Source organism: Protopterus annectens, chromosome 5.part0, assembly GCF_019279795.1.
Source record: "Protopterus annectens isolate FY-2018-M chromosome 5.part0, PAN1.0, whole genome shotgun sequence".
Classification (NCBI taxonomy): Eukaryota; Metazoa; Chordata; order Ceratodontiformes; family Protopteridae; genus Protopterus; species Protopterus annectens.
Window position 1 is genome coordinate 1,179,756,828 of NC_056735.1, and position 19,175 is coordinate 1,179,776,002.

At 38.7% G+C, this 19,175-nt stretch overlaps 1 protein-coding gene across 18 annotated transcripts in view; it reads right to left on the reverse strand.

Annotated features, from left to right (window-relative positions):
- The window catches only part of KIF1A (kinesin family member 1A), a 2,189,582-nt gene that overhangs the window by 811,194 nt on the left and 1,359,213 nt on the right, over positions 1–19,175 (reverse strand). For 8 of the 18 annotated variants that reach the window (XM_044071047.1, XM_044071036.1, XM_044071035.1 and 5 more), the window contains one exon: positions 736–960. The exons of the other annotated variants lie outside the window; for them this stretch is intronic. In XM_044071047.1, coding sequence (XP_043926982.1) covers positions 736–960 — 225 coding nt within the window. The remainder of the gene's footprint in view (positions 1–735; positions 961–19,175) is intronic. 18 annotated transcript variants of the gene reach the window in all.

The window sequence follows — 19,175 nt, forward strand, 5'->3', positions numbered from 1 at the left end:
CGTGGCATACTAGCTTATAAAACAGACCAATCAGAATTTTTCATAGACATGGTAGCTTGAAAAACTTAATCACATACATGATGAAATGTAGCTGATGGATAAAAACAATTACTTTCCACTTTTGAAAGTTTTCTGAAAGCTTGTTTCTGAATCAGTTAGAGACAGGACATATGTGCCCTGATAAACACACCAGTCACAAGCTAATGAAGACAAATGGTATTACTTTAGCAAAAAACACACAAAACAGTTAAGTAGGCATATTATATAGTCCATTCATATTGCAATTCTTTACTGCAACTCTGCACTGTATTAACTGACTTTAATACAGTAAACATTAGAAAGAGGGTAACATAACTTTTCTAAATGTTATCCTTCACACCCTTCATCTTTCACTGGAAAAGTATTTTTAAATGTGGGATGTATAGAATTTTACACTTATGGGTGAGCTAAATAATTACTGTGCCTCTGAAAGAAACAACAAGTTGTTTGTGGCACACCATAAAACCATTTTAAGTATCCATGTTTGATAATTTAATAATAATAACAGTTTTTTCTCTCCGGTCAATGTCATAAGTATATATTAAGAAGTGAGCGCTAACTCTGTGTTTACAGTACCACTTTGTAACGTAAGCCTCTATTGGTCAGATTAAATGACTGACAGCCAGTCTGCTTGGGTGGGCCTAAACATGAAAGAGCTAGTTCCTTCCCAGCATGCTCTCCTGTAACCTCACCAACCTTCCCACTAAACTGAACAAGGGTGAGCGGTCGTAAAAAGGGTCCTGGCCACCACACGAGTACTCCGGAAAGATGTCGTCTTCCAGGTCCTCCTCCTCCTCCTCCTCCCTCCCATCATGTGGCTCATCGGCGAGCTCGGTGATGTCAGAGTCTGGGTTCGAGAAGGTGGGGGAGGGGGTGAGGTCAGCCATGCGTTCACTCATGCATGTGTTGAAAAAAGGGGTGCTATCACAGCCAGAGATATGGGAAATGGGGATTAGTACCAAGTTAGAGAAAGTTAATGACTGAAACATTATGCAACACTGTTGATGTGCTTTGTGTTATTATAATTGCACAGAGGAATAACAAGGTTATTACATGAACAGTAGAAATAAAAAATGGAGCAGTGGCTGCAAAGGCATGAAACTAACTATAAACAATACCACAGTGTAGTAACCATCATACTGAAAGTGGCATCATAGTTTTAAATCCCCGTGTATTGCAAATTATAGCAGTTATTTACATGACTCAGTTGAAGGGGAAAAGCATACTGGGTGGAAAGACTCTATTAATGTTGAAATATATAACCTAGAAATATTCAACAAACCAAGAATTTGAATTACTGCAAGACAGCAAGAGAAGTCAGTTGTTTTTAATGCTTTTACTGGTGTTTTCCTCCTTCCATAACTGTGCTTACAGACAACACTTTGAAACTTTACTAGCATCGTTCATGATTATGTTTAAATCTGGTATATTATAAGCCTGCATCATATCATTTAAAGCTGTATGTTAGCCATGTTTTGTTTCACATCTAGCTCGGCAGAATCAGACACTGGTAAACATTTAAAGATTTCACATTTAATTATGTTCTTTCTAACACACAAAGTCCATCCCAACACCTAAATCTAAGTTTTGACTCAGTGGGCCATTACCAGGTAATAACATATACTTATTATGTAGTATTTTATAACACAGATGGAAAATGCAAAAACATATCAAGGTGTGACAGTTAAGAGTATCTTGGTAGTCTTCATTTTCTCATAAAAACCCAAGATTTTCAGACATGTTCTTCCTAAATAAAGCTATGGTCATGTAATTTTTAACTAGTCTACAATTGTTTACTTCAGTGGAAGAGCAACTATGGAGTTCAGCATTGGAGAACTGAACTTGACAAGTTTAAGGCTAATCCAATTTATACTTGAGCAATTGTAATGTAATGAACTCTGTCATGTGTCTCACACCTTCCTCTCTTTCTCTCTGCATCTGTCAAAATCATCAATGAATCCTAGTCATTGACATTTCATACTCCACCATATTCTATATCATACAGCTTCAAATAACTTTTAACAAGAAAATGTATGCTATCTAGTACACAGGAAAAATTACCAAAATTTCACATCTCAGAAAAAAATCTGTTTCTACAACACTAATACATTAAAACATTATCCCATTTTAAATACAGTGGCTTCCCACTTGATTTTAACAAATCCTTACAGTATATGTTGACCCACTGAAACTTAAAACAAGCAAGTAGAGTGGTGCATGGTGGAAAATATTTCTATTTCTGGGGTCAAAAGTGCTTAAAGCAACTGCCAAATGGATTGCACTCTCTCAGACTAAATAAACCTTTGACTATTCACATATTTTGTTCCCAAACTCACTCCCTAAAAACTTATTGTTAAATATATTAGCCCATGAAAAGAACAACTCTGCTTAGCCTTCGAATAATGTAAATGGCATCCATAAAAGGGTGAACTTAATTGATTTTAGTCTCCCTGGTATTAAAGCTTCACTTTCTTCAAGGATGCAGCCATAATTCACAAACATCACAAAACAGGAGAAACCTACTAGCTTAGAACCAGTTAGTCAGGAGATTCTAATGTCCAAAGACCTAGGCATCATTTCTGTGCTGGTGAAACAGCTCAAGGAATGAACTGTATTCAAATGCAGATCTCACCCACCATAAGCCTTCAGTTTGCCAGCCCTCACACAGCAATCCCTTCTTGACTTGTTACTCATAATAATAAAGATCTGATTGGGGACACTTTTTCAGCCTTACAAAAGAAAGACGAGAATACACTTAAGGAAGAGAAGGAAGGGGTTAGATACGGGGAACAATGGGGGGGGGGGGTCTTTAGATATTTATGATAGGAGCAATATATAACTTTTGGTATTATTTTCCTTAAAGGTTAAGAATTATAGTACACCAAGTCTTCTGTGCTTTACATATATAATTTTCCTTCACCTGTTAACAATGTATTAAGGCAGCATTTGTTGTTTAGTATAACTTGTGTGTGTGTGTGTGTGTGTGTGTGTGTATACATACTGATTTGATGTACTATATGCTTCCTTGCTGTATATACTATACTTACTGCTTCAGCTGTATAGCTATCTGTTGTTATGTGCTCAGGACATGTATGAAAAGGATTCATGTTGGCTCAGTCTGCTTACCCAGTTAAAAACTGAGTAAAATATAAAATGCTAAGCTATAATAGTAAAATGAAGCTTGAGCCCTTCCTTTTTGATTTCCAGATTCACGTCTTTTATCATCCTTCCAGCTTTGTATCCCACATCTCAGTCTAACCCTGGTGAACAGTAATGTAATCCCTAATTGACCTGACTATAATAGTAGTAGGCAATACACACCCATCCTAAAGATTGATATTCCTACTCGCAAACAAAGTGGTGAATATCTGACTAAATGCATCTGTGCTTAATCACTCCTTCTCCCAAACTACTTATTCCAACCGGTCCAATGCTGTTTTGCTTTTTGCAGTTACAAACAGAAATTTAATAAATGAGAACTTTTCCTCTGCTCAATGCATTTAATATGTTTTTTTTTAAATTTTTGCTATCTTGAACATGGGGCTATTATGATGCCAGCAACAGTAGGATAACCCCATTTCTATGTATTAAGCTGGACCATGCCTCTGTGCCATTTACTTCCAGTATGTAGTTATGCAGATCACAACCAAAGCAGCCAATCTAAAAGCAAGGACTAATCCTTGAAATGCAGGCATACAGACAATGTCTTTTTACTAGGGAATCCTTCGTAACATGCAGTTCAATGAAAACCCAGAGCAAGCAGTTAGTTATTCATTTTAACACAGGCAGACTTTTGACTGTGACACTTTATGTTCAAGATTAAAAAAGGATATCTTTCTTAAAATCTCATCACTTCCCAAGTCCATTAACCATTTCCCCACATAGTGGGCATTATTACAGATCCAAGATTTGTGAACAATTGCAGGGAACATCACTGACTGCAACCTGCCACACAGCAAAGAAAATGTGCTGATATACTGAAAAACAGAAATAGCTTGCATGAAGAACCTATTGAATACATGAGTAACTCCTTACATGATAGCATTTTCAGTGAAAATGTATGTGAAAAACAATGCATATAGAATGTGCGTACTACTTAAGGTGTATCAAAATGTCATCCATACAGCAAAATATCATACACTAGTGTCTTCTGGTAAGAAATAATGAAACAGATAGATGCTCGTAAAACTACAGTCTTGGAAAAAATAACATTAAAACTGTAAAAGACAAAGATACTCTTCTATCTCTGCATTAGTTGTTCAGGAAATACATCAGGTTAATATACTTTTTTTCAGAAAATAATGTCCTGGTCTGAAGATATATCAAACAATTATCAGCATAGTACAACTAATCTCTCCCTGACGTGCACCTTGCCTTTCTAATTAATGGGATATTGTTCCATCCTAATCAGTGCTACATAATTGCCTGTTTCTGTCAACACTGCCTATAGTCTGTGATTCGGTGTAAGAAAAAGTCATCTCTGCTGAAAAGTGCCCTTCAGATTGTTACCTTTTTCTAACTGGTGTGTTGTTAAAATTAAAACATAAATGTATAACAACACGCATGATCCCCCCCCCCCCCAAAAAAAAAAAATGATTTTATAGTCACAATGTGTCCCTTTATTGTTTTTTTTTAACAAGCATTAGTGGGCAGCCAAAAAGGTAGGCAGGTGTACATACTCCTGCATTAAAAAATAAAGTTTCTGAACAGTAAGTAGGTTTTCAGGAGGTTTCTTTGGCACACACAAATTTGAAATACCTGCTGTAATTTCACCAGCTGTATACTAAATCTAGTATGTTGGAAATTGTTATAACGTAAAATATAACATAATGGGTATTCCACAAAGTGAAATAATGTAAAATATAACATAATGGGTATTCCACAAAGTGAATTCCTCATTCTTTTCCTAATTACTTTCAACAAAACCGCATTTAAAAGAAGCTGCAAGCTCTTCTCAGGATTCTTTTTGTTGGATATCCACCAGTCTTTTGAAGGCTTTTGGTATGTGACCTCACCAGCAAATGGGCATTTTTTCCAAGTCTTTTCTTCCATTTCCCCAATATGTAATGATTTCATCATTTGTTATAATGAATCTAGGGTTTAGGGGACACAACTTCTTGCATGGGAGTATGGTTATTTGGTCAATGATTAACCATCATTGATAAGAGTGCTCTACAAAAAAAAAGCTGTGACCTTGCTTTCAGCTATCAACAATGGTACAAAACAAGCTGTAAGACTTGAGAAATTCAAAGTTTGGTGAACTTTTGATCAGGAAAGGGGCACTACAATGCAGTAATTTGCTTCTGGGCATTTTTTGGTGTGGTATGCAGCATAAACATATTGAATTTGTCAAGGGAATGTGACCAAATCCAGAGCAACTTTAATATCAACAAGCAACAACAGTGAGATGACGGCATGTTCATTTTCCATCTGTGATAATGGCAAATAGCAGTAACTTCTACCCTTTTGTATGGGAGCATTAATTAAATATTTTATCAAATTATCTGTCTGAAACTTTACAAACATTCTGTATCTCCTGCTGAGTCACTTCCACTGCATTGGTCAAGCGGTGTGCACGTGCAAATTTATGGTTCATGGACTGCCTGCAACAGGCTGCCAAATGAGATGTATAATTTAAAGGGAGCTAACTTAAAAATTCTGCTGTTTCTTTTATAGTTTGACCCATAGTGCTCAAACTCACTCCATTCTTGTATCCATTCCAGTGCAAAACCACAACACCGTGGCTCCTCAAATTGTTGCAAGAAAGCTAAAAGCACAACTGTTTAGCAGATACACTGTCATATTTCTGAATCATTATGTTACAGAAACAGTCTTTCACTCTGTAATTCATTACCTGTACTAAACATTAAGTGCTTCTAGAAGCAGTCTTTGATCCCTTGTATTTCATTACTTGTACTAAACATTTACGTATTTCTAGATAATCTTTGCCCCTTTGCATTTCATTTCTTTTAGCCAGTGATATCTTATTCTTAACAATGGTAACAAACTGTAATGTCAGTCATGGATGCAGAGTTAGGGCAAACAAAGCTTAGAAGACAAGAAAGTTGACAAAAATGGATTGAAATTAACCTGGGTTCTCCTATGTGTGCAGGACTCCAAACCTGATATTTGGAGTTAGAGGCAAGGTCCCTAATCCACATGTATGTGCATGTATCTAATGCAAGTGTATGTGTGTGTGAGAAGGAATGATTTGGAGCCATACTAGGGAAAACTGATCAAACAGACTAAGAACACCAATAATGTGATCTACAGAAAAACAAGAGAAATTGTTATTTATTTATTTGTTAAATAGAAAAGGAGCACTACGTTTAAGTGTCTCTTTCCAGTGGCTTCTAAGCAGCACTAATCTAGTAATGTGCTTTGCTCCAGATCACAAGGTGTTTAGGTGGAGAGTAAAATAATCAACACCTGGACCAATTTGTGCTAGAGGGCTAGGTAATAATTTACCTGGACTCAGTAGAAAAAGACCAGCCCACAAGCACTAATCAGCAAAATGAAGGTGACTAGTATCTAAGTTTCACCAAAGGATTGGTGATTTATACTATAATGACATTTCTGAAAAGTGATAATTATTCATATACAAGTATAGTTGCTCTGTCTTCAGGGGTAGAAAGAGTATTAACAATAGTAGTGCAACATAATGTTGACATGAGTGGGTTTTCTGCAAAAATAGGCCTTTAGATGTAGTGAGACTAACCTAGGCAGCAAAAGGAAGCAAAGAAGGAGACAGAAAAACAGACAAACAAATAAATAATAATTCAATTAATCAATATTGAAAATTCTGGTTCACAAAGACTTTGAGAATTAACTCTTGCAATTGTAAGAGACAATAAATGCAGTATAAAGGTAGAAACAAGCACATCATTAATCATGCTAAATAAATCAATATTATGCATTTAGAACTATCTGGATGTGCTGTAAATAAACAACATTAAATCAGGGTTCAAAACAACAACAATCCTACCAGCCCCTACCTACAGAAAAAAATGTACTTTGTCATCTCCTCCTGTATAAATTATCTGTTTCTATTCTCCATACTTCACTCTTACATATGGATATGGATATGGATATGGGATGTAAGTCTTAATGCTAACACTTTGAATTTAGTGTGTGTAACATCAAATATTTGACACTTAGAACTTAAACGGGCATTTGATAATATGCAAATAGCCATACTACAGAGGTGTGTATACACACACACACACACACACACACACACACACACACACACACACACACACACACACACACACACATACACACACACACACACACACACACACACACACACACACACACACACACACACACACACACATACACAAATACATACATACATACATACACACTTACATACACTGGTTAACTGCAATTGCAGTCCTTGGAAGAACAAGACTGAATTATACAAATTCAGGAATGTATACGAAGTCCGAGACTGCAGTACCTTCGAGTATTCACTTTACTTTGAGGTGCAGTTACCTCAGAGCTAGTGTATATACAAGAAACAGACTATGGCAGTCATAGGTCCCCAGTGAGGGGTACTGGGGTGAAGCCCCCTCTGCAAAAACACTTTTATGACTTTTCACTTGAGATTCATTGCATTTGTGGCAACCAAACTTTTTTTTTTAGTTGTGGAATTTGAAACTTATAGGATCATAGGATCTTAGGAAGTTACTAGACTACTGGCCCTGAGGTCCTTGTAAGCCTAGCCAAGAGTTTAGTCCATGTTTAGACAAATCAGTACCCAGTGCTACTGTCCAGCAGGGATACAGGTGGAATCCCAGGGATGTATTTTTTATTTCCCATCCAGTTTTCCAGGTTGCTCTTAAAAAGGGGTAAAGAGGTATTCTGCTTGATGTGGAGAGGGAGTCTATTCCACAGATGGGGGGGGGGTCTCTGGGACACAGATCTGTCCCGCAACAAGTCCTATTGATGTCACAGACCACATTGAGGCCATGTGTGCAGGTTACCCGAGTGGAGCTTGACTTGTGGATATGCAGCAGTCCCAGCAAGGCGGGGTCTGAGATTGCCTTGTATGCCAGACAGAGATCATTTCTGAGGAGTCTGTATGAAACTGAGTAGAGGGATAGGGCTTTTAGCCTATCTGTGTATGGTAGATTTTTGAGGCCCTGGATTCTCCTGGTGAGGAACCTCTGTGGTCTCTCCAGCTGCTGCATGTGCTTTGCAAGGTACATGATAGCTGTGCACATCTGATAGGGAACCTACTCTTTCATGTCAGGACAAAGTCACCTCGTACTGACCTTATAAGGCACTTCACATTCAAAAATCTGTCATAGACATATTCACCTCTCTTGTAGTTGCTGTTCCAGAAGGGCTGGATTTGGGATGGCCTGTGTCCTAGAATAACCTTAAAAAGTGTCCAGAAGTAAGAATCTCTTGGAAGAATAAATATATGTTCTTAAGAAGAACCGGATAGAGAAATCACAATTATTAAAAGTAAATAAATAATGCTAATTCCTGCACCAGTGATAAAACTGTCCCAAATGACACCACCCAGCCATGTCCCTCCACTTTTATCTCCCACACTAGAAAGAAAAAATATATTTGATTTATTTCTATATTTTTGTGCTGTTTGTTCAATATTTTAAATTTTCCCACTATATCTTTCAGCTTAAAACCCATTACTTTGCATTACAGAAAGATAATCTGCATTAAATATTTCATAGTTTGTATGCAGTAATGAACTTTACAAGTCATTAGGATTTTCAATTATAAAGATTATTCAGTATATACAGCATTTCTTTAAATTAACGTATATCTCAAAGCTGAAAGCAGTGCTGTTTAGGATGACTTTTTTACATTCTATTGCAATTAACATTGCTGCTGGACTAGATTTACAGAACTGCACCTACTAGATGGTAATGAAAAATGCAAATACAGATGTATAGATCCAGATTACTACCTTTAAAGACTTTTTTCTCCTGGACTGTGTGTGTGTGTGTGTGTGTGTGTGTGTGTGTGTGTGTGTGTGTGTGTGTGTGTGTCTTTGTGTCTGTCTGTTAGTAGAAGTGGGTCAATTTAAGGTAGAATTACCATTTCCCCTTTTGTAATTATGTTGAGTACAAAAAAGACGGTGATTCAGGTCATAGCCTGCTATAGGTCCCCAACCCTGTCCCCAAGACTCTCACTCCATGTTCCTAAGCACCCTGGAAACTATTAGGGTCCAACCCAACACTCTCAACTTCCCTCCATCAACTGGGAAAACTACTCATGCACCAATACACTGGCTCAATGCTTCCTGGAATTCATCTATTCCAATGCCCTGGACCAGCTCATTCTTACCCCCACTAGAGGAAACAATATTCTTGACCCGGTTATTACTAACATGGGAAACCATTTTTCTGCACCAATAGTCAGTTCCTCCCTGGTTAGATCTGACCACAAACTAATCACCATGGAAAGCCACATCTCACCCACACCCCCCGCAAAGGTAACCACCATGAAAAACTCCTCCAAAGCTGACTTTGGACTCCTAAAAACAGAGGTGGCTAACTTCAAGGCACCCATGTCCATGGAAAATAGATGCATGACTGCTGAATCATACACCAATGCACTGTACGAACACGCACATAAATGCATGGAACTAGCCATACCTAACAGAACCAAGACGCTCTCCTCCTAAAAAAGGAAGTCAATCTGGTGGTTCCCTGCCATTGATAAACTCTACAACAAAAGGAAGAAACTGTTGCAGAAAAAGGTGAAGTCTCAAGACTGGAAAAACTCCCTTATTAGCCTCAACAAAAAGTTGAGATCCCTCATCAAAACCTCTAAAGTCAGCTATGAAGGCAGAATTGCAGCAGACACTAAAAACAACCACAAAGCCTTCTATAGTTATATCAAGAATCTCCATGGCAATACCCAGGTTTGCTCTGAGTTACTGCACAATGGTAACTCCTAAACTAAGCCAACATACTGGCTGACAGATTCAGTGCCAACTTTACCCCTCTCTCCCCCCCTAAAGGACCAGTCACAATACCAAAGGAATGCCAGGCACCCAGCATTATTGCAACACAGGTTAAAGCTGAATTGTCCAAGGCCAAGAATACAGTTTTCATGGGACCCAATAATATCCCTGAATGTGTTCTACATGAACTACAAAGTGAACTGGCATCACATCTGTGTGCCCTGTTCAATCATAGCCTCACCTCAGGCTTTGTCCCTACCGAATGGCACACTGCTACAGTCATCCCTTTCCATAAAGGGAAGCGACTACAGACCCTGGGAATTATCTCCCTATTAACCTGACGAGTTTGATATGTAAGGCTATGGATCACAGCATCATGGTCCTAATTAACAAGGATACAGGGAATCTGCAAACTCTAGATCCCACGCAGTTTGGTTTTGTGAAAGGTAGATCATGCCTGCTCAACCCGGTTGACTTCTTTGAGTCAGTCAGCAGAGGTGTGGATGAGGGAAGGCAGTTCATATGGCCTACCTCAATCTGGCCAAGGCCTTTGATACCAACCCCTATATCACTAGGTGGATTGCAAATTGTCTCACAGATAGAACCCACAGTGTGAAAGTAGTGGACTCCAAGTCAGACAGACGACCAGTCAAGAGTGGAGACCCATAGGGATCCATCCTGGGTCCTCTCCTGTTTGTCATCTACTTCTCAGATGTCCAGGCCAACATGGAGAGGACTTTGGTTGACCAGTTTTGCAGATGACTGCAAGCTGGGAGCCATTATTAACTCCACAAGTGATGTATACAGCCTATAGAAAGGCCTCACTGAGACCAAAGATTGGTGTCGAAACCATGGCCTTAAACTTAATGCCAAAAATGCGTCATCATCCCCTTTGGGAAACACTGAAGGCATTATAAGAGATCTGGGGACACAGGTTGACAACAACCTCTCCTTCGACCACCACACTGCCACTGTTGTCAGAAAGTCCTTCTATGTGGCACATCTCATTACCAAGGGTTTTGCATCCAGGAAGAAAGAGGTCATCAACTTTCTCTACTTGTCCCTCATTAGGTCAACCTTTGAGTATAATGCCTCATTTGACATGTACCTCTCTAGACACATGCAACAGCTGGAAAGGCCACAAAAGCACCTCACAAAGAGGATCCTAGGCCTTAAAAACATGTCCTACAGGGACAGACTCAAAAAACTCCAGCTATTCTCTGTCTCACATCATCTACTAAGAGACGATCTCTGCTTGACTTACAAAGCCATGTCTGACCCAGCTCAGTTAGGAATGCTACATCTAAAGAAATCCCAGTCCCTCCGCACCGCATGGACCAGAGACCTCAACCTCATTACCACAACCAACAGAACATGCTGGAGGGACAGGTTCATAACCCAGAGACTGCCCACGCTCTGGAATAGACTTCCCATACAAGTCAAGCAGAACACCTCACTGGCCCTCTTCAAGAGAAATCGTGATGGGTGGATGTGAAATAGAAAATTCACCCTGGGGATCACTCCAGTGGCTCTACTTGATAGAGGCACTGAGAACTAATGTCGGGTGGCACAATGCCAGGGCACTTCTATGGGCTAGGCTTGTAAAGGCACCAGAGCCATTAGCCTAGTACACACCTATGAACCTATGATCTAGGAGACTCTCTCACTCTCTACATACCCTCCTTTTAGGAGGAATGAAGACACTTTGTTGAAGTTTCAAGTATTTTATTCAGTTAAGTAGGTAGAAGGGTGAGTGTTCTAGTTCTAATGCATCACATTCAACAGGTCAGTAATTTAAAGCCAGTTACAAACCAATGGTGGGTGGGTCCCAGGAACTGATTGGAGGAAATTCTCGGAGATGGAAAAACAAAGATCCAATCCCAAAACTTAGAGGTTAGTCCCTTATTTGAATATTCCTTCTAGACCTGTGAAGGTTTACCAGCACAGCAGTCTGTGAAACCTCATTCTTAGTTAAAAAGGTTTTTATTTTTAACAAAAAAAAAAAATGACACATTAAGAGCTACCACTATAGAAATATATTTAAGAAAAAACTGAGTTCATCGGGTCTATCTGATAGAGTGGTTTGTAGAGTGGTTTACAGTTTGACCATTGAAAATGCCTGCTTTTATGAGGCTATCACCAGACTTAATTAGCGTGCTTTGTATCACATGTAATATGAGAGGCTGTGCTCACTTTTATGGGGCTCATATTTCCTGAAATACATTATGAAAGACTAATCTCTTGTTTGGCAATAAGGATTACCATGTCTGCTTATAAGAGGCTTATACAGATGCCTAATGTGACCAGTCCTCATTTTTCCTCCTGATGAAGACAGACATTTTATATGCAGAGGAGGTTGCCATTTAAAGCCACATTAGGTGACTTGCAGTTTTTTTAAAATACATGCAGCCAGTGAAATAGCTTACAGTGGAAATAAGTCACAGTGCTCATTTATACAGAGCTCATGGATGTGCACAAGTAGTAATAAAAATGGAAATGCAGTTTGAGACCTCGGAGCATTCTGTATAGGCTTTTTGTGCCCATGGAATAAAAGTCCACCAACTAGTTAACTGTAAACTGTACAAAACCTTGCATAAAAATAAATATCTCAGATCTGCTTTGAGCATAGGCAAACTGGGCCTGCAGTGTAAAAAATACAGCAGTGTGGAGTGAGGTGAGGTGAATTTCCTGGCATTCATGTCATGAACACATAATAAACTGGTTATGATCAGAAACCCAATCACAATCCTCTATATTAAACACTGTAAGCATTTTTGAAGATGTGGCTTTACCATTCCATACCCCACAATGCAGGGGACTCTGACCCCCCTCACCCTTGCTGTATATACTAAGAATGAGGTCAGTATACCTTTAAAAACAGGGAATACTGAGTGATGCTGCAGCCATGGAATTCTGATGTAATATTCCAGATTCACAGTTGTAGCTCTGTTATTCGAACAACAGAAAAACAGGGTCCTCAGGATTTCAAAAGCACTCTGCTGTAATATAATTGCATTGTATGCCTCACTACAGCTTCCAAATTCTCTTACCCTTTTATGTCTACAATGAGAAACTGTTGTTATATACCTAAGTGTGCAAAGTGTGCATAATGCAGTAACAGTTACTGTAATAATAGAAATCCTTGTGTTAAGGTCTTCATTGGTGTCAATGTAGAACTGTGTTCTGGAAATGAAAAGCAATTTAAAATGCAATGGAATCTATTGCTGCCTACTATACATTATAAATTAACCAGTGAGGGAAGAGCTGAAGATATTGTCAGCCTCCAAAGATGTACATATATGTATGCACACTTACCTGTTCTTAGTGTGTGCAGTTCATTAACATTAAAATCCTAGTTTGGCAATGTGATTGCTTTATGTGTCTTCAGAAAATCAATATAATAATAAGTACGTGAAACTAACTACTGTATTGGTATGCATTTACAACATATGTTTACTAATTTGCTGTCATTTTGTGTTTGTTTCTTCTCTTTCTGATTCTGACTGCAAAAGGAGGAAGATTGTTTTAAGTATGTTATAGTCTGATGTATGTATGTAAATATGTATGCATTATGCATTTATCTATGTATTTATTTGCTTACCTTTTGTTATGTGGAGGGTTTTTCTTGTTATAAATTACAGAAATTATTTATACTGAACAAAATCAAAAAGCTGATTAAATATTTTTTTTGCATTTAAATTTACTGTGGATAAGAGATGTAGGTTATTGTTGTCCAGCCTGTTAGCATACAGGAATGTACCAGGTATAAACAAGTGCCAAATGGATGTTTTCTATAACAGTAGCACCAAGTAACACAGTGTTTCACAAAAACATATATAGTTTTTCAGGTAGCACAGCCTTCACAATTTTCAGAAGGATCTATTTGTTGGCACATCTAGGGACTGACCCAGGTATACATGTAAACAATGATATACTGGCATTGTTTTTCTTAAGCTGATCTGGCTAATGCTATGCTATGCATGTTGCATGTATTTGGGTTTCTAATATAATTTTATGTGTGTTGAGAATGTTAATATTATTTTTGTGTTTGAATTTATTGTAGTACTTTATTTTTGTGAACTATATTTTAAATGTATATCTTGGCTTACTCCGATTGGCTATGTGGCTAGGGATATTTTATGCATGTGAATGAAAAACATGTATATGTATATCCTTAATTTGAGGTATTTAAAGTTATTTACATCAATAAGTAACCTTACTGAAAAAATTATAACAGGTCAATAAGTCACTGGTAATCCTTACCTAAAAAAGGAAAAAAATTTCCCTATGTTTAACAGTGAGTGATGCTATACCACTAATATATTATACTAGAAAGTATAATTATTTTGATCGTCATACCATACACCCAAGAAGGGGAGAGTTATTCCAGAAGTCATGGCAGTTTAGCACAATCTTGTGTCACTTAATGTTCAAGTCTGCCAGAAACATACACCACCCCTACATACAATACAAGTTTCCCCAAGTATTGGTCCTCCCCAAGAGCAAATGATGGCTGACACAGTCCTGTGTCCACTATGACAGCCAGCCACAGACTGAAGAAATGTGAGTGAATGTTTTCAAGTGATAGTTGAGTGCAGAGATGGTGACGAAAGACTCATGTCCCTGAACTAAATGGCTTCTGACCACCTGAACCACTGACAGTGTTTAACTCAAACAGGTTGCTATGGCTAAATAGGTATGAATTTGCAGCTTCTAAATCAATGTAAATGACAGCTTGCATATGAGTAGAAGCACGTGTGTGTGTGTGTGTATGTATGTGTGTGTGTGTGTGTGTGTGTGTGTGTGTGTGTGTGTGTGGCATTGTTCTTTCTTTGTTCGCTCTAATGAGCATTTGAGGTTTGATGAGACATATATATATATATATATATATATATATATATATATATATATATATATATATATACACATATATATATATCTACAGAGATAGATATATAGATATAGATATATATGTTTCCTGACACTATGTCAAAAGGCGTTTGTACAAGCCTGCTTTGTATGCTGTTACTAGATTCTGATGAAGTCAGGTTGTTCTGACAAAACCGCTTAATCAGTTTATTAAAAAAACTTTTGATATTAGTGCTGCAGCCTGGCACCTTCATTCCTGAGTACTGGTTTGGTATTCTATGTCAAAAGGCAATTTGTTTGACACTGTTTTTGGCATGGTAAGTAGTGTGAAGTACAACAATTGTGAAATTTGGATATTTATTAGTCAGGAAAGTGGGAATAGGTTAGGAGTTTTTGTGAGTGTTTGCAGGTTAATGAAAGAACTAGGTAACTGGATGAGTTTAAGTGTGTGTGTGTGTGTGTGTGTGTGTGTGTGTGTAGATAGGGTCTATATCACTTCGACAAAACGGCAGAAGTTTGAACACTACATGTTCCAACTTCTAAACTCGAAGTGCAAAACCATCGAAGGCTTAGAACAGCGATTTTTTTCCCAGGGAAAAAAATCGTTGTTCCAAGAAACACGCACACAACACAAGCACACCAAAAAAACAGCAATCCACTCACATACACTTAAAATCCTACATCTAACCCTACACTAAACTGTACATACACTACTATCTATCCACTTACCTTAACCCAAACCCTAACCCTAAGGTCCGTCACTATCGCACACTCACCTGACCTGCACCCTAACCCTAACTCACATATCCCGCCTTAACCTGAAAGTCTGTCACTGTCACACACCCACCTCACCAGCGCTAACCCTAACTCATTTAACCAGCGCCCTAACCCTAAAGTCTACACAATCACACACTTACCTGAACCTGACCCGTAACTTTCCACCACAGTGCTGAAAATAGCGAAACCACAGAAATGGCCCACTGAATTCTTTTCCTGGGAAAGAATTCGGTGTTCGATAACCATAATAATCAGTTTTGAACTTCACAGTTCGAACATATGGTGTTCGAACTGCTGAAGTTTCGACGAACTGATAGGAACCCTGTAGATATCTCTCTCTCTCTATATATATATATATATATATATATATATATATATATATATATATATATATATCTACATATATGCAATCATATCTGATTAGGGTTAGAGCAGGGATTAGGCTACAGAAGACATTTACTGTTGTGGGTATGTATGGTGCATGTGTCTATGTCTGAGCGTCTTGTGTAGCGGTACTTTTAGGAACAGAGTTTAATGAGTTAATGTGTAGGGTTAAGATTAAGATCAAGAGCAAGGCTAGCATGCATGAATAAGGTGAGGAAACCTTTTCCCTGCCTGGGCATCTAACCCTAAACCTGCATATTAACTTATGAAAACCCTCTTCCATTACAGTGTCAGGATTCAAGCAGATTTGTTCTGAAATGTTTGTCAGGGACAGTGTTTAGTGAATGGAAATTGAAACTGTTTTGTTTCCATTCACTTGGGTATTGTATCTTTTGTTGTTCTGTTTAGTTTTTGTTCAAAGTGCCCGAAGTGGTTGAATGACTTTTTATGCATACCCAGTTTGAGAGGTTGTCATGTAATCATATATATATATATATATATATATATATATATAGCTACATCAATATATGGAATTACTGAATTACACTGACACACCTCAATGTCGACAGCAAGAATGTCGACCACAAAAGGTTAACATTGGGAACAACAACAGCCAACTGCACATGCACAAGTAAAAACCTCACTGCATGCAACAACAAAAAATACCCTCTGCTAATTATATTGCTAACTCCGAGATCGCACAATCCCCAAGGAAAGGGAATTCTCCCCAACCCAGAGACTGTCGATCTCTCACACTTGTCGACCATCTGCATATGTCAACCTTTTGTGGTTGATCAATCGGCCATTGACATTGTGGTGTGCTGCTGTAATTCAGTGGAACCATCTATGTATGCACATACACACACACACAGACACACACACACACACACACACATATATATATATATATATATATATATATATATATATATATATATATGTATGTATATATGAGTGCACTTTTGAAGAACGAAAGTTCACTACTTCGAACTTCAAAAGTACACCCACACTAACACGAAAATGCACTTTTGCGAACCTGCTAGACCAAACGGGCTAGCAGTCACGGACCTTAGGGTTAGGGCACTGGTCATGGTAAGGGGATAGCCCTACTAGCTATCCCCTTACCCTAACCCTTGCCTTAACCCTAAGGTTCGTAACTACCACACGACAGTGGAAGACATTCCAAATCGTGATATGTCCTCCATTATGGTGTGATAGTCACGGACCTTAAGGTTAGGGTAAGGGGATAGTTAGTAGGGCTATCCCCTTACCTTGACCTGTGCCCTAAACCTAAGGTCTGTGACTATCGCACGACAGTGGAAAACATTCCAAATCGGGCTATGTCCTCCACTGTGGTGCGATAGTCATGGACCTTAGGGTTAGGGTAAGGGGATAGTTAGTAGGGCTATCCCCTTACCTCGATACGTGCTCTAACCCTAAGGTCCATGACTATCGCACCACAGTGGAGGACATAGCCTGATTTTCAATGTCCTCCATTGTGGTGTGGTAGGTTTGGTCTAGTGAGCTTAAGCGAAAGTGCACTTTCGTTAAAGTGAACTTTCGCTTAAATGGGGATGTACTTTCCCATTTTGAAAAAGTGAATTTTTGTTGTAGGAAAGTACACCTGTATATATGTGTATATATATATATATATATATATATATATATATATATATATATGGGTCTGCTACACATAAACAAAATCCCACAACACCGACTTTTAAAACATAGAGCCCACAACACCAACACAACACAAAACTGACACCTCAGATACCTGACGCACACAATCCCGACACTACAAAATCCTGACAAACCTCCCTACAACAAAAAAGAACAACACACACAAACAACATACAACAGAAAAAAACACAGCATTCCAAATAAAACTACCTAGTTCTCCTGACTCACACCCCACCCACCATCTAAACTAGTCTAAACCCTTACTATTAAGACAAAATATACACTATAGATAAAAAACACTAACATACAAACCTTTACATTTCATGTTTTTGCAGCACCCCCCAAACCTCCTGCTACTTATAGATGGCAACTTCGAGATCACACAAGACCATAAGACTGAATTTCTGAAACTTCAAACACTTTGAATGGATATCGCCATACAGAGTGAAATGGAAAATTTACCATTTTCCTCACTGTAGTGCGATATCAGAGTTAGTATATTTAATCAACAGGAGGTGTGGGGGCTGTAGGGGGGGGGCTTGCCCCCCTGAAAAAAATGTAAAAAAAATGTTTTTTACAGTTTCAAAGTTTCAAAAATTCGATCTTATGGTCTTGACAATTTGCAATTATATGGCTCCATATATATATATATATATATATATATATATATATATATATATATATATATATATATATATATATGGATCTACCTGTCAACACCGATGCACCACAACACCGACAATGAAATCACCGACACCACAAAACCGAAAGTTCACAAACACGAAACCGCACATGCAGGAGCGGCCTTACGTCAACTGGTGCCCTAGGCAAAGGGCTCCATGGCCCCCACCACACCACCTGGTGCCCCCATCCTGGTCTACCTACACCACATAAATACTGGAAAAGTGCCGTTCCAGAGCGGCCCTAGGCAGCCGCCTAGTTGGTCTATGCCTAAGGCCGGCTATGAGCACATGCCCGACACACCACAATCCCGACAATCAACAAACAAAACAAATCCCCTGTCCAAAAAGCACACACACAACACAAGCACACCACAATCCTTACAAACCCACACTAACCTGACATACACAACTATCTACAACCTTAACCCAAACCCTAACCCTAAGGTACGTCACTATCGCACACTCACCTGACCCGCGCCCTAACCCTAACTCACTTAACCCGCCCCTAACCCTAAAGACTGTCACTATCGCACACTCACCTAACCCGCGCCCTAACCCTAATTCACTTAACCCACCCCTAACCCGTAAGACTGTCACTATCGCACACTCACCTGACCCACGCCCTAACCCTAACTCACTTAACCCGCCCCTAACCCTTAAGACTGTCACTATCGCACACTCACCTGACCCGCGCCCTAACCCTAACTCACTTAACCCACCCTTGTCCGTAGAGTCCGTCAATTTCGCACACTTACCTTACTCGCACCCTAACCCTAACGTCCGTCACTACTGCATAC